The 15,334-nt window shown below is 51.4% G+C and overlaps 1 protein-coding gene across 3 annotated transcripts; it reads right to left on the reverse strand.

The window, feature by feature from the left end:
* Window positions 1-207: 207 nt before the first annotated feature.
* LOC144677436 (C-type lectin domain family 4 member E-like) lies at window positions 208-14,486 on the reverse strand. 3 transcript variants are annotated; one of them, XM_078537525.1, is made up of 8 exons: window positions 14,322-14,486; window positions 11,518-11,589; window positions 10,625-10,711; window positions 9,368-9,487; window positions 5,301-5,420; window positions 2,695-2,837; window positions 2,007-2,113; window positions 208-925 (listed from the first exon to the last, which is right to left on the reverse strand). In XM_078537525.1, the coding sequence occupies exons 1-8, from the start codon at window positions 14,386-14,388 to the stop codon at window positions 751-753; spliced, it is 891 nt and encodes a 296-aa protein (XP_078393651.1). In that variant the 5' UTR covers window positions 14,389-14,486; the 3' UTR covers window positions 208-750. The 3 variants fall into 3 exon arrangements, with proteins under 3 accessions (XP_078393651.1, XP_078393652.1, XP_078393654.1); XM_078537526.1 differs by having other exon boundaries at window positions 2,007-2,101; window positions 14,322-14,396; XM_078537528.1 differs by lacking the exon at window positions 14,322-14,486 and adding an exon at window positions 11,955-12,088.
* Between the last annotated feature and the right edge of the window lie 848 nt (window positions 14,487-15,334).

Genomic DNA, 15,334 nt, shown 5'->3' on the forward strand with positions numbered 1-15,334 from the left:
CACAAACATATTCTCACAAACACACATACACGCCTACTCTCACACACACACACACACAAACACATTCACGCTCACACACTCACATAATAACAGCTCACACTCTCACATTCAAACACTCACACACAAACACACCTACACACATAGACGTTTACACACACATACACACACACATGCACACACACGTACACAAATGCACAGACACAGTAATGGAGGATAGAAAAAGGAAACTTTTACAACTATGGATAGTAACAGTACAAGAACCAGGGAGATTGAAATGAGTTCACATGATTTACAGAGTCCGAGAAGAAAAAGTCCAAAGGGTATTTCTGATGTGACCGAGTTTAATCCTGAGTCCAGTGGGAGCTTACTGCACGCAAATTGAATGCCTCGTTTCTGACATGACAACGATGAAAACTCTGTAAGGACTTGCTTCATTGGCTGCAAAAGCAGGTTGGGGATCATCTGAATTAGTGAAAGTTGCTAGAGAAATGCAGGACTTCTGTCCTGTTACATGTCGCCAGATTCCTGCTTGGATTTAGAATGGGGTTTTCCAATGTCAACCGTCATGATGTCATTCCCGCCTCCCACCACCGGTGGCGCTGCAGGGAGCTCCTCCTGGGGGAGAAGGGGAACAGATGAACTTTCACCTTTCGGACGTGGCCTCGGGCAGTCAGGGATTGTGGGGAAGGGAGGAGGGGCTGGGGATCTTTGGACAATCCTGACACTCTCGTTCTGTGTCCCAGTCTCTCTTCAGGAACAATATTTCTCAATATCAGCTGCCTCGACGCAGGGCAGTGCCCTTTTCTCACAGATAAAAGGGAACTGATCGGAACAACTGACATCATTCCAGTCGGCACTTCTGATAATGGCGCAGTTTTCATTTCCTGCTGCATTATTCGGTTCATCCTGATACCATTTAGTAAAACTGGGAAATGGGGAAATAAAAAATACCGATAAAAATCCAACACATTCCTGCACAGAATCAGCAAGATTCCTACAGCCCGGAACAAATCCCAAACTAATCCCACTGTCCCGCTCTCTCCCCATAGCCCTGTATCAATCCCAAACTAATCCCACTGTCCCGCTCTCTCCCCATAGCCCTGTACAAATCCCCAACTAATCCTACTGCCCCGGTCTATCCCCATAGCCCTGTATCAATCCCAAACTAATCCCACTGTCCCACTCTCTCCCCATAGCCCTGTATCAATCCCAAACTAATCCCACTGTCCCGCTCTCTCCCCATAGCCCTGTATCAATCCCAAACTAATCCCACTGTCCCGCTCTCTCCCCATAGCCCTGTATCAATCCCAAACTAATCCCACTGTCCCGCTCTCTCCCCATCGCCCTGTATCAATCCCAAACTAATCCCACTGCCCCACTCTCTCCCCATAGCCCTGTATCAATCCCAAACTAATCCCACTGTCCCGCTCTCTCCCCATAGCCCTGTACAAATCCCCAACTAATCCCACTGTCCCTGCTCTCTCCCCATATCCCTGTATCAATCCCCAAACTAATCCCACTGTTCCGCACTCTCCCCATTGCCCAGTATCAATCCCAAACTAATCCCACTGTCCCGCTCTTTCCCCATAGCCCTGTATCAATCCCCAAACTAATCCCACTGCCCCACTCTCTCCCCATAGCCCTGTATCAATCCCCAAACTAATCCCACTGCCCCACTCTCTCCCCATAGACCTGTATCAATCCCCAAACTAATCCCACTGCCCCACTCTCTCCCCATAGACCTGTATCAATCCCCAAACTAATCCCACTGTCCCACTCTCTCCCCATAGACCTGTATCAATCCCCAAACTAATCCCACTGCCCCGCTCTCTCCCCATAGCCCTGTACAAATCCCCAAACTAATCCCACTGTCCCGCTCTCTCCCCATTGCCCTGTATCAATCCCCAAACTAATCCCACTGCCCCACTCTCTCCCCATAGCCCTGTATCAATCACAATCTAATCCCCCTGTCCTGGTCTCTCTCTCCATGCGACGCTGGGACTCACCTCACTGGGTTCCCATCCACCCATGTCCAGTTTCCTTCACTCTCTCGATCTGTTAGTCCGATCCAGTAATCCCCAGGATTATTCTCGATAGATTTCTTTATGAAATTCTGCAGCAGATACAATGATGGAATGTGTTCAGTTAGAATGACTGCCTTAACTCACACAAACACGCACACACAACTGATACCCAAAATACACCAAACCCTTCCTCAGGAAATTCTCCCTCATTCCCTCTGATTAAATATCGGGAAGACTGAAGTTGTTGTTTTCCGTCTCTGTTCCAAACTCCATTCCCGAGTTACCGACTCCATCCTGGGAACTCCCTGAGTCTGAACCAGACTGTTCACAACCCTGGGGTTGTGTTTAACCTGGAGATGGGATTCCCACCTCATATCCACATCGTCACCAAGACGGCCTCTTCCCAACTCCGTAACATCGCCCAGAACCACCCCGGTCTCAGCTCATTGACTACTGAAACCCTCGTTCATGTAGTGTAGAGGGAGCTTTACTCTGTATCTAACCCCGTGCTGTACCTGTCCTGGGAATGTTTGATGGGGACAGTGTAGAGGGAGCTTTACTCTGTATCTAACCCCGTGCTGTACCTGTCCTGGGAGTGTTTGATGGGGACGGTGCAGAGGGATATTCTCTCACTCTATCTCATTCTGACAGATGCGTCTGTCATTCTCACCTGTTCCTGTTCTGTATTTATGATGACGAGGTGTGTATTTTGGGATTCACATTGTTGTTTTGCCGAGTCCCAGTTTACTTTATCCGTTGAGAATCTATAACAATGATGATTATGAACTTTCCAGCCGTTCGGACAGGGAGACTCTGCAAAATTATACAGACTTAATTCAGAGAAATACATCGAAACATTAGGAACAGGAGGAGGCCATTCAGCCCCTCTTGAGCCTGTTACACAGGAACAGGAGGAGGCCATTTAGCCCCTCTCGAGTCTGTTACACAGGAAAAGGAGGAGGCCATTCAGTCCCTTTCGAGCCTGTTACACAGGAACAGGAGGAGCCCATTCGGCCCCTCTCGAGCCTGTTACACAGGAACAGGAGGAGGCCATTCAGCCCCTCTCGAGTCTGTTACACAGGAAAAGGAGGAGGCCATTCAGCCCCTCTCGACCCTGTTACACAGGATCAGGAGGAGGCCATTCAGCCCCTCTCGAGCCTGTTACACAGGAACAGGAGGAGGCCATTCAGCCCCTCTCGAGTCTGTTACACAGGAAAAGGAGGAGGCCATTCAGCCCCTCTCGATCCTGTTACACAGGATCAGGAGGAGGCCATTCAGCCCCTCTCGAGTCTGTTACACAGGAAAAGGAGGAGGCCATTCAGCCCCTCTCAAGCCTGTTACACAGGAACAGGAGGAGGCCATTCAGCCCCTCTCGAGCCTGTTACACAGGAACAGGAGGAGGCCATTCAGCCCCTCTCAGGTATTTTACACCATTCCATTGGATCTGCTCTGTACCTTAACTCCCTCGGTTCCGTGTCCCTCCATCCCCAACAACAATCTCTCAATCTCAGTTTTGACGATTCCCTTTGACCTCCGGCCCCACAGTTTATTTCGGGGGTGGGGGGAGAGTTCCTGATTTCCGCTCCCCTTTGTGTGAAGAGGTGTTTCCTGATGTCCCCCCTGAACGTCCTGGCTCGAATTTTAACCTCCTTCCTCGTTGTTCTCGACTCCCCCTCCCCGGCTCCCCCGACAACCCACCGGATCAGAGGAAATAGTTTCTCTCCATCGACCCAATCGAATCTCTTCATTGCTTTCAACGCCTCGGGTCCGGTCGCCGTGGTTTCGCCTGTAGACCTCAGGCTTCGGGTCTGGATCCTGCACCTTATCCAATCCCTTCAATCTGTCGGACAGACCCCACCCCCCCAGATCGATTCAACCCCTCGCCTGTCCCAAACTTGACTGAAGGATGGGGAGGGTGGGGGTGGGGAGACAGGGGGTGGAAGAGGAGAGAAAAGGGGTGGGCGTGGAGGAGGGGCGACAGGGGTGTGTGGGGGCGGGGAGGCAAGGGTGGGTGGGTGGGGGCGGGGAGGCAGGAGTGGGTGGGTGGGGGCGGGGAGGCAGGGGTGGGTGGGTGGGGGCGGGGAGGCAGAGGTGGGTAGGTGGGGGCGGGGAGGCAGGGGTGAGTGGGTGGGGGCGGGGAGGCAGGTGTGGGTGGGTGGGGGCGGGGAGGCAGGGGTGGGTGGGTGGGGGCGGGGAGGCAGGGGGTGGGGGCGGGGAGGCAGGGGGTGGGGGCGGGGAGAGAGGGGGTGAGGGCGGGGAGAGAGGGGGTGGGGGCGGGGAGAGAGGGGGTGGGGGCGGGGAGACAGGGGGTGGGGTTGGGGAGACAGGGGGTGGGGTTGGGGAGACGGGGTGGGGGCGGGGAGACAGGGGGTGGGGGCGGGGAGACAGGGGGTGGGGGCGATCCCAATGGGACAGAGCGGGGGAGGATGGGAGATTGGGGTTGGGGGTGGGGGCGGGGAGACTGGGGGTGGGGGCGGGGAGACTGGGGTTGGGGGCGGGGAGACAGGTAGTGGGGGCGGGGAGACTGGGGGTGGGGGCGGGGAGACTGGGGGTGGGCCGGGGAGACAGGGGGTGGGGTTGGGGAGACGGGGTGGGGGCGGGGAGACAGGGGGTGGGGGCGATCCCAATGGGACAGAGCGGGGGAGGATGGGAGGTTGGGGTAGGGGGTGGGGGCGGGCAGACTGGGGGTGGGGGCGGGGAGACTGGGGGTGGGGGCGGGGAGACTGGGGGTGGGGGCGGGGAGACTGGGGGTGGGGGCGGGGAGACTGGGGCTGGGGGCGGGGAGACTGGGGGTGGGGGCGGGGAGACTGGGGGTGGGGGCGGGGAGACAGCGGGTGGGGGCGGGGAGACTGGGGGTGGGGGCGGGGAGACAGCGGGTGGGGGCGATCCCAATGGGACAGAGCGGGGGAGGATGGGAGATTGGGGTAGGGGGTGGGGGCGGGGAGACAGGGGGTGGGGGCGGGGAGACATGGGGTGGGGGCGGGGAGACTGGGGGTGGGGGCGGGGAGACTGGGGGTGGGGGCGGGGAGACAGGGGGTGGGGGCGGGGAGACAGCGGGTGGGGGCGGGGAAACTGGGGGTGGGGGCGGGGAGACTGGGGGTGGGGGCGGGGAGACAGGGGGTGGGGGCGATCCCAATAGGACAGAGCGGGGGAGAATGGGAGAGTGGGTGAGGGGGTGGGGTTGGGGAGACAGGGGGTGGGGGCGATCCCAATGGGACAGAGTGTGGGATGATGGGAGAGTGGGGGAGGGGGTGCGGGCCGTCAGCACCAACTCACCTGAGTAGTTCCGGAGGACGGCGCAGAAGGATCTTCGGTCCCGGAGCATCTGTTCAATGGTCTCGGACATATTCCGGATCTTTCCATTCTGTCCCGTCATGTTCTTGTCCATCTGTAGGACTGAGAGAATCACAGGGTCACAGAACTCACAGGGTCAAAGAACCACAGGGTCTGAACCGCACAGAAGGAGGCCATTTGGCCCATCGTGTCCGCACCGGTTCTCCGAATGAGCGTTAGGACCCAGTGCCATTGTCCTGCCTTTTCCCCCCTGTACCCCTGCACATTGTATCTGTTCAAATAACCATCCAATGCCCCCTTGAATGCCTCAATTCAACCTGCCTCCCCCACATGACCAGGCAGCACATCCCAGAGCCGAACCGCTCGGTGTGTGAAAACGTTTTCTCTCACATCGCGTTTGATTCCTTCGCAAATCGCTTAAAAATCTGTGTCCTCTGGGCCCGGTGTGAACAGCTTCTCCCCGTCTCCTCTGTCCAGCCTCCTCTTGACTCTGAACGTCTCCATCAAATCCCCTCTCAGCCTCCTTCTCTCCGAGGAGAACAGTCCCAACCTCTCCCGTCTCTCCTCGGACCTGAAGACCATAAGACATAGGAGCAGAAATTAGGCCTTTCGGCCCATCGAGTCTGCTCCGCCTTTCAATCATGGCTGATAAGTTTCTCAACCCCATTCTCCCGCCTTCTCCCCGTAACCTTTGATCTCCTTACCAATCAAGAACCTATCCATCTCGGTCTTAAATACACTCAATGACCTGGCCTCCACAGCCTTCTGTGGTAATGAATTCCATAGATTCACCACACTCTGGCTAAAGAAGTTTCTCCTCATCTCTGTTCTAAAAGGTCTTCCCTTTACTCTGAGGCTGTGCCCTCAGGTCCTAGTCTCTCCTACTAATGGAAACATCTTCCCCACGTCCACTCTATCCAGGCCTTTCAGTATTCTGTAAGTTTCAATCAGATCCCCCCTCATCCTTCTAAACTCCATCGAGTATAGACCCAGAGTCCTCAAACAATCCTCATATGTTAAGCCTTTCATTCCTGGGATCATTCTTGTGAACATCCTCTGGACCCTCTCCAGGGCCAGCACATCCTTCCTGAGATACGGGGCCCAAAATTGCTACAATAATCTAAATGTGGTCCGACCAGAGCCTTATAAAGCCTCAGCAGCACATTCCTGCTTTTATATTCTAGTCCTCTCGAAATAAATGCCAACATTGCATTGCCTTCCTAACTACCGCGTCAACCTGCAAGTTAACCTTAAGAGAATCCTGGACTAGGACTTCCAAGTCCCTTTGCACTCCAGATTTCTGAATTCTCTCCCCATTTAGAAAATAGTCCATGCCTCTATTCTTCCTACCAAAGTGCATGACCTCACACTTCCCCACGTTGTATTCCATCTGCCACTTCTTTGCCCATTCTCCTAACCTGTCCAAATCCTTCTGCCGCCTCCCCGCCTCCTCAATACTACCTGTCCCTCCACCTATCTTTGTATCATCTGCAAACTTAGCCGGGATGCCCTCAGTTCCTTCATCTAGATCATTAATGTATAAAGTGAAAAGTTGTGGTCCCAACACTGACCCCTGCGGATCTCCACTAGTCTCCGGCCGCCATCCTGAGAAGGGACCCCCTTATCCCCACTCTCTGCCTCCTGCCAGACAGCCAATCTTCTATCCAAGCTAGTACCTTGCCTCTAACACCATGGGCTCTTATCTTACTGAGCAGCCTCCTGTGCAGCACCTTGTCAAAGGCCTTCTGGAAGTCCAAGTAGATAACATCCATTGGCTCTCCTTTGTCTAACCTACTCGTTACCTCCTCAAAGAATTCTAACAGATTTGTCAGGCATGACCTCCCCTTGATGAAACCATGCTGACTTTGCCCGATTTTACCATGCACTTCCAAGTATTCTGAAATCTCATCCTTAATAATGGACTCTAAAATCTTACCAACGACCGAGGTCAGGCTAATCGGCCTGTAATTTCCTGTCTTTTGCCTCACTCCCTTCTTAAACAGGGGGGTTACATTAGCGATTCTCCAGTCCTCTGGGAACCTCCCTGACTCCAGTGATTCCACACAGATCACCACTGACGCCTCCAATATCTCTTCAGCTATCTCCTTCAGAACTCTGGGGTGTAATCCATCTGGTCCAGGTGATTTATCCACCTTCAGACTTTTCAGTTTTCCTAGCACCTTCTCCTTGGTAATGGCCACCTTACTCTGCCCCCCAAGTTTCTTGAACTTTGAGGATGTCACTCATGTCTTCCACTGTGAAGACTGATGCAAAGTACCTATTCAGTTCCTCCGCCATTTCTTTGTTCCCCATTACTACTTCTCCAGCGTCATTTTCCTGCGGTCCAATGTCCACTTTTGCCTCTCTCTTAACTTTTATATATCTACAAAAAACTCTTGCAATCTTCTTTTACATTACCTGCTAGTTTACCCTCATATTTAATTTTCTCCCTCCTTATTTCTTTTTTAGTTGTCCTCTGTTGGTCTTTGTAGGCTTTCCAATCCCCTGGTTTCCCACTGCTCTTTGCCGCATTGTATGCTTTCTCTTTAGCTATGATGTTGTCCCTGACTTCCTTTGTCAGCCATGAAGCTTCTCATCCCCGGAACAATCTGTCTAAACCTCTTCTGCGCTCTCTCCAATGTGTTCACATCCTTCCTATAATGTGGTGCTCAGAGCTGTACATATTACTCCAGCTGAGGTCTAACCAGAGTCTTATATAAATTCAGCATAACCTCTCTGCTCTGGTGCTCGATGCCCCTGTTAATAAAGCCCAGGATACTATCTGCTTTATCAACTGCTCCCTCCACCTGTCCTGCCACCTTCAATTATTTATTCACATATACACCCAGCTCCCTCTGCTCCTGCACCCCCTTAAAAATTCTACCCTATATATTACATAATTTTTAAGGTTCCTCCGACCAAAATCAATCACTTCACACTTCTCTGCATTAAACTTCTTCTGCCCGCTCCACCCACCTGTCTATGTCACGACAGAGCTGGAGTGACTGAGTGATGAAGGGAGTGGGATATATATCAGGGTGTTACAGTGAGGGGTCTGGGATATATCAGAGTGTAACAGTGAGGAGTGTGGGGTATATCAGAGTGTTACAGTGAGGGGCGTGGGATATATCAGTGTTACAGTGAGGGGTGTGGGATATACCAGGGTGTTACAGTGAGGGGTGTGGGATATATCAGGGTGTTACAGTGAGGGGTGTGGGGTATATCAGAGTGTTACAGTGAGGGGTGTGGGATATATCAGTGTTACAGTGAGGGGTGTGGGATATATCAGGGTGTTACAGTGAGGGGTGTGGGATATATCAGGGTGTTACAGTGAGGGGTGTGGGATATATCAGGGTGTTACAGTAAGGGGTATGGGATATATCAGAGTGTAACAGTGAGGGGTGTGGGATATATCAGGGTGTTACAGTGAGGGGTGTGGGATATATCAGGGTGTTACAGTGAGGGGTGTGGGATATATCAGGGTGTTACAGTGAGGGGTGTGGGATATATCAGAGTGTTACAGTGAGGGGTGTGGGATATATCAGTGTTACAGTGAGGGGTGTGGGATATATCAGAGTGTAACAGTGAGGGGTGTGGGATATATCAGGGTGTTACAGTGAGGGGTGTGGGATATATCAGTGTTACAGTGAGGGGTGTGGGATATATCAGGGTGTTACAGTGAGGGGTGTGGGATATATCAGTGTTACAGTGAGGGGTGTGGGATATATCAGAGTGTTACAGTGAGGGTTGTGGGATGTATCAGAGTGTTACAGTGAGGGGTGTGGGATATATCAGAGTGTTACAGTGAGGGGTGTGGGATATATCAGAGTGTTACAGTGAGGGGTGTGGGATGTATCAGGGTGTTACAGTGAGGGGTGTGGGATGTATCAGGGTGTTACAGTGAGGGGTGTGTGATGTATCAGGGTGTTACAGTGAGGGGTGTGGGATGTATCAGAGTGTTACAGTGAGGGGTGTGGGATATATCAGGGTGTTACAGTGAGGGGTGTGGGATATATCAGGGTGTTACAGTGAGATGTTCCTCCCCGTACCGTGGACTGTGAGACCTGTAATAATTGCGAAGTTGCAGATTAAGACAATGAGGCCGACCACGATGAGACATCTGGATTTTTTTGAAATACTTCCTCCAGCTGTTTCCTGTCCAGTTTTATCTGGAATAGAGAAGTAAAGATTGACCCATGTTGAGCAGCCCGAGTAACTTCACGGAACAGACAATAGTGACGTATCTACCCCTCTTTGAGAGAGAAAAAACAACCACGTTACTCGTTTATATCCCTCGTTTCACATCCCAGCGCACGGTACAGGAGGGTTATCAAAGAGAATCGAACACCGAGTCACACAGGGAGATATTAGGGACAGGAAACCAAAAGCTCAGACACAGAGATCAGTACAAGGAGCATCTTAAAGGAGGAGAGACAGAGACAGAAAGAGACAGAGAGAAAGAGGCAGAGAGAGCCACAGAGAGAGTTAGAGAGAGAGAGAGCGAGAGACAGAGGAGTGTAGGGGCTGGAGGAGATTATAGGGAGGGGTGTTGGGGCTGGAGGAGGTTACAGAGATAGGGAGGGTTGCAGGGGCTAGAGGAGGTTACAGAGATAAGAGATAGGGGGGGTTGTAGGGGCTGGAGGAGGTTACAGAGATAGGGAGGGTCGTAGGGGCTGGAGGAGGTTACAGAGATAGGGAGGGTTGTAGGGGCTGGAGGAGGTTACAGAGATAGGGAGGGTTGTAGGGGCTGGAGGAGGTTACAGAGATAGGGAGGGTTGAACGGGCTGGAGGAGGTTACAGAGATAGGGAGGTTTGTAGGGGCTGGAGGAGGTTACAGAGATAGGGAGGTTTGTAGGGGCTGGAGGAGGTTACAGGGATAGGGAGGTTTGTAGGGGCTGGAGGAGGTTACAGAGATAGGGAGGGTTGTACGGGCTGGAGGAGGTTACAGAGATAGGGAGGGTTGTAGGGGCTGGAAGAGGTTACAGAGATAGGGAGGGTCGTAGGGGCTGGAGGAGGTTACAGAGATAGGGAGGTTTGTAGGGGCTGGAGGAGGTGACAGAGATAGGGAGGTTTGTAGGGGCTGGAGGAGGTTACAGAGATAGGGAGGTTTGTAGGGGCTGGAGGAGGTTACAGGGATAGGGAGGTTTGTAGGGGCTGAAGGAGATTACAGAGATAGGGAGGGGTGTAGGTGTTGGAGGAAGTTACAGGGATAGGGTGGTGAATCCCTTCATCCTTCACCATGTCCCTCCCCCCCGACTGCCCTGAACCATTGTGACCTCTGACCCCACACTCCCAGGATGACTGACCTTTAACCGGGGTCACCTCCGGGACTTGGTTCTGCTGCGGACTCTGCGGAGTGAAGTTGACTTGGGCGTAATTTGGTTCCTGTTCACCTACGAGAGTCGGAGAGAGACGGAGTGAGAAAGGATGAAGAACATGAGGACAGTTTGGTCAGTACGTGTGCCATAGGTAGGTAGCAGAGGACAACGACAGAGCAGCAACACGCACACCGATATGTCAATCAGCTCAGGAGCACGCCAAGACGTAACTGGAACGTAGCCAGGTGCATCTCAAATGCTTGCTTTATCAGCTACTGCCAGTTGACATGTAAATGCGACTTAGCAAAGACTTAATTCACCAATAGAACAAGTGGAATACAAAACATGAAGGCATGGAAACCGAGGAACAGCAGGCACATAGCTACGGTGCAATCGTCACGTGGCTGAGGTCTAACAGAAACGCAGCTAAGATACAACGGATGTGCGATGGACATGGAAGCGAAGTGTAATTGAGACGTAACACACGCAACTAAGAAGCAAGTGACACACGACAGAAGTACAACAGGGACAGGACTCATGCTTAACTGTGACATTACTACGATGCAACAGAAACGTAACTGAGATATAATTGACAGGGAAGGGACGTGTCGCACAGTTGTGACAGTCGGAGGTATTCGATTTCCAAACAGAGAATAGCAGACCTGTAACTAAAGTCTAATAGATACGTAACTAAGGTGTAACAAGCAGAGAGGAGATGGATCAGGTACGATATTGACTCAGGCGTAACTTAAGACGAAACTGAAAGAATCAGGGTCTACCTAATGCATCATGTTCAATGCAATTGAGAAACGACTAAAGTGCAGCAGATTTGACACAAATCAGTATCTTACGACTGACATACGATATCCGTAACTTCTGACCTGTTGTACGGACCTTAGATGTCCCAGAGGCAGGATGAAGATTCAGCTCCGTGTATGAGATCTCCGGATCCTCTGGAAAACAGAAACAGAAACTATACAATGGATGAGAGTTAGATACAGAGTAAAGCTCCCTCTACACTGTCCCCATCAAACACTCCCAGGACAGGTACAGCACGGGGTTAGGTACAGAGTAAAGCTCCCTCTACACTGTCCCCATCAAACACTCCCAGGACAGGTACAGCACCGGGTTAGATACCACTTAGTTACCCCTCCATCTCAATCTGACTATGTTCCCCCCTCTCACTCTCTCCATCTCACCCTCTGTCTCTGTCCCTTTCTCTCTCTGTCCCTCTCACTCTCAATCTCTCCTATCTGTTTCTCGCACTCTCAATCTCTCTCACCCTCTCTCTCTCCCTCTATTGAACAGTTTAACCTACGTTCACTGGGGGCTTTCATGTTGATCTTGATGTGTCTCATATTCGTGTAGTTGATGTCCTGCTCCACGGTTTGTGTCTAAGGGGTCTCTCTCCACCGTTCCTGTCCTGTCTGCTTCGCTATCTCTCTCAGATGTGTCTCAATCTTTCCTCAGACTCGATGTCAGGGCGAAAACTTCCTCAAAACTGTTTCTGCCTCTTCGTTCCATTTCACAATGACATTTCCCCTGAGATCAGAATGAGAGGCTGGTTATACTGACTCCAGGGGCAGCAGTCCCTCTCTCTCAATCTCTCTCACCATCTCTCTCTCTGTCTCCCTCTCTCTCAATCTCTCTCACCATCTCTCTCTCTCTCCCTCTCTCTCAATCTCTCTCACCATCTCTCTCTCTGTCTCCCTCTCTCTCAATCTCTCTCACCATCTCTCTCTCTGTCTCCCTCTCTCTCAATCTCTCTCACCATCTCTCTCTCTGTCTCCCTCTGTCTCAGTCTCTCTCACCATCTCTCTCTATGTCTCCCAGTCTCTGAATCTCTCTCACCATCTCTCTCTCTGTCTCCCTCTCTCTCAATCTCTCTCACCATCTCTCTCTCTGTCTCCCTCTCTCAATCTCTGTCACCATCTCTCTCTCGGTCTTCCTCTCTCTCAATCTCTCTCACCATCTCTCTCTCTCAATATCTCTCACCACATCTCTCTCTCTGTCCCTCTCTCTCAATCTCTCTCACCATCTCTCTCTCTGTCTCCCTCTCTCAATCTCTATCACCATCTCTCTCTGTCTCCCTCTCTCTCAATCTCTCTCATCATCTCTCCCTCTGTCTCTCTCTCTCAATTTCTCTCACCACGTCTCTCTCTGTCCCTCTCTCTCAATCTCTCTCACCATCTTTGTCTCTCAACATCTCTCACCCTGTCTCTATCAGTCTCAATCTCTCTCACCATCTCTCTCTGTCTGACTCTCTCTATTTTTCATTCCTTTCCTCTCTCGCTTTGTCTCTCGGTTTCTTTATAATTTTCATAATCTTTCTGTCTTTCTGTCTCTCTCTCTCGCCCTGACTCTCAGTCCCTCCATCTGTCCCCCAACCCCTCATTCTCTCTCTTTCCCTCTCCCTCTCTCTCCCTGTCCTTCTCTTTACTTCTCTCTCTCTCTCTCTCTAGTGTAAATTTTAACCTACATTCACTGGGCGCTGTCCTGTCAGTTTTGATGTGACTCATATTCATGTAGTTGCTATCACAGAATCTCACAGTGCAGAAGAGGCCCTTCGGCCCATCGAGTATGCACTCTGCAACATCTCTCTCGCTGTCTCTCTCACTCTCAGCCCTTCTCACCATCTCTCTCTCTCTTTCTCACTCAGCCTCAATGTCTGCAACGATCTCTCTCTCAGTGCCTCTCTCTCAATCTCTCGCACCATCTCTCTCTCTGTCTCTCTCTGTCACTCTCTCCCTCTATCTCTCTCACTTTTAATCTCTCTCACCATCTCTCGCTCTGTCTCTCTCAATCTCTCTCCCTGTCCCTCTCATCACCTCTCTCTCTGTCTCTCCCACTCTCAATATTTCTTTCCATTTCTCTGCCTCTCGCTTTCTCAATCTCTCTCACCATCTGTCTCTACATCTTTCTCTGTCTGACTCTCTTTTTCATTCCTTTCCTCCCTCTCTCTGTCTCTCAGTATTTTTATAATTTTCATAATCTTTCTGTCTTTCTGTCTCTATCTCTCTCTCTCCCGCACTCTCAGTCCCTTCATCTGTCCCCCAACCCATAATTCTCTCTCTCTCCCTCTCTCTCACTCTCACTCTCTCTCGCTGTCCTTCTCTTTACTTCTCTCTCTCCCTCTGGTGTAAATTTTAACCTACATTCACTGGGCGCTGTCCTGTCGGTGCTGATGTGTCTCATATTCATGTAGTTGCTGTCACAGAATCACACAGTGCAGAAGAGGCCCTTCGGCCCATCGAGTATGCACTGTGCACCATCTCTCTCACTGTCTCTCTCACTCTCAAACTCTCTAACCCTACCTCTCTCTGTCTTTCTCAGTCTCAATGTCTCTCACTATCTCTCTCTCTCTTTCTCTCACACTCTCAATATGTCTCTCCATTTCTCTTCCTCTCCCTTACTCAATCTCACTCACCATCTGTCGCTCCCCGTCTCTCTCTCTCTCTGTCTGACAGTCTCTCTTTTTCATTCCTTATCTCTCTCTTTGTCTCTCGGTGTCTTTATAATTGTCATACTCTTTCTGTCTTTCCGTCTCTCTCTCTCTCTCTCTCACCCTCACTCTCTGTCCCACCGTCTGTTCCCCAACCCCTCAGTCTCTCTCTTTCTCCCTCCCTCTCTCTCTGTCTCTCTCTCTCCGTCTCTCTCTCTCCCTCCATTGAACAGTTTAACCTACGTTCACTGGGCGCTGTCGTGTTGTTGTTGATGTGTCTTATATTCAAGTAGTCGGTGTCCTGCTCCATGGTTTGTGTCTGAGGGGGTCTCTCTCCACCGTTCCTGTCCTGTCTGCTTCTCTCTCTCTCTCTCAGATGTGTCTCAGTCTTTCCTCAAACTCTATGTCAGGGCGTAAACTTCCTCAAAACTGTTTCTGCCTCTTCGTTCCATTTCACAATGACACTTCCCCTGAGATCAGAATGAGAGGCTGGTTGTACTGACTCCAGGGGCAGCAGTCCCTCTCTCTCAATCTCTCTCACCATCTCTCTCTCTGTCTCCCTCTCTCACAATCTCTCTCACCATCTCTCTCTCTGTCTCCCTCTCTCTCAATCTCTCTCACCATCTCTCTCTCTGTCTCCTTCTCTCTCAATATCTCTCTCTCTGTCTCCCTCCCTCTCAATCTCTCTCACCATCTCTCTCTCTGTCTCCCTCTCTCTCAGTCTCTCTCACCATCTCTCTTTCTGTCTCCCTCTCTCTCAATCTCTCTCACCATCTCTCTCTCTGTCACCACCTCTCTCTCAATATCTCTCTCTCTGTCTCCCTCTCTCTCAATCTCTCTCTCCATCTCTCTCTGTCTCCCTCTCTCTCAATCTCTCTCACCATCTCTCTCTCTGTCTCCCTCTCTCTCAATCTCTCTCACCATCTCTCTCTCTGTCTCCCTCTCTCTCAATCTCTCTCACCATCTCTCTCTCTGTCTCCCTCTCTCTCAATATCTCTCTCTGTCTCCCTCTCTCTCAATCTCTCTCACCATCTCTCTCTCTGTCTCCCTCTCTCTCAATCTCTCTCACCACTTCTCAATCTCTCTTCCTCTCCCTCCCCCCCCCTCTCTCTCTTTCACTCTCACTCTATATCTCTCTCTCTGTCGCTCTCTCTCTGTCTCCTCCGTTCTCTGAATCCCTCTCTCCATCTGCGTCTCTCTCTCTCTCTCCCCTTGTCCCTGTCTGTCTCTTTCCCTCTTTCTCTCTCTCTCCGACA

This window comes from Cetorhinus maximus, unplaced genomic scaffold (assembly GCF_964194155.1).
Source record: "Cetorhinus maximus unplaced genomic scaffold, sCetMax3.hap1.1 HAP1_SCAFFOLD_2531, whole genome shotgun sequence".
NCBI classification, from domain to species: domain Eukaryota; kingdom Metazoa; phylum Chordata; class Chondrichthyes; order Lamniformes; family Cetorhinidae; genus Cetorhinus; species Cetorhinus maximus.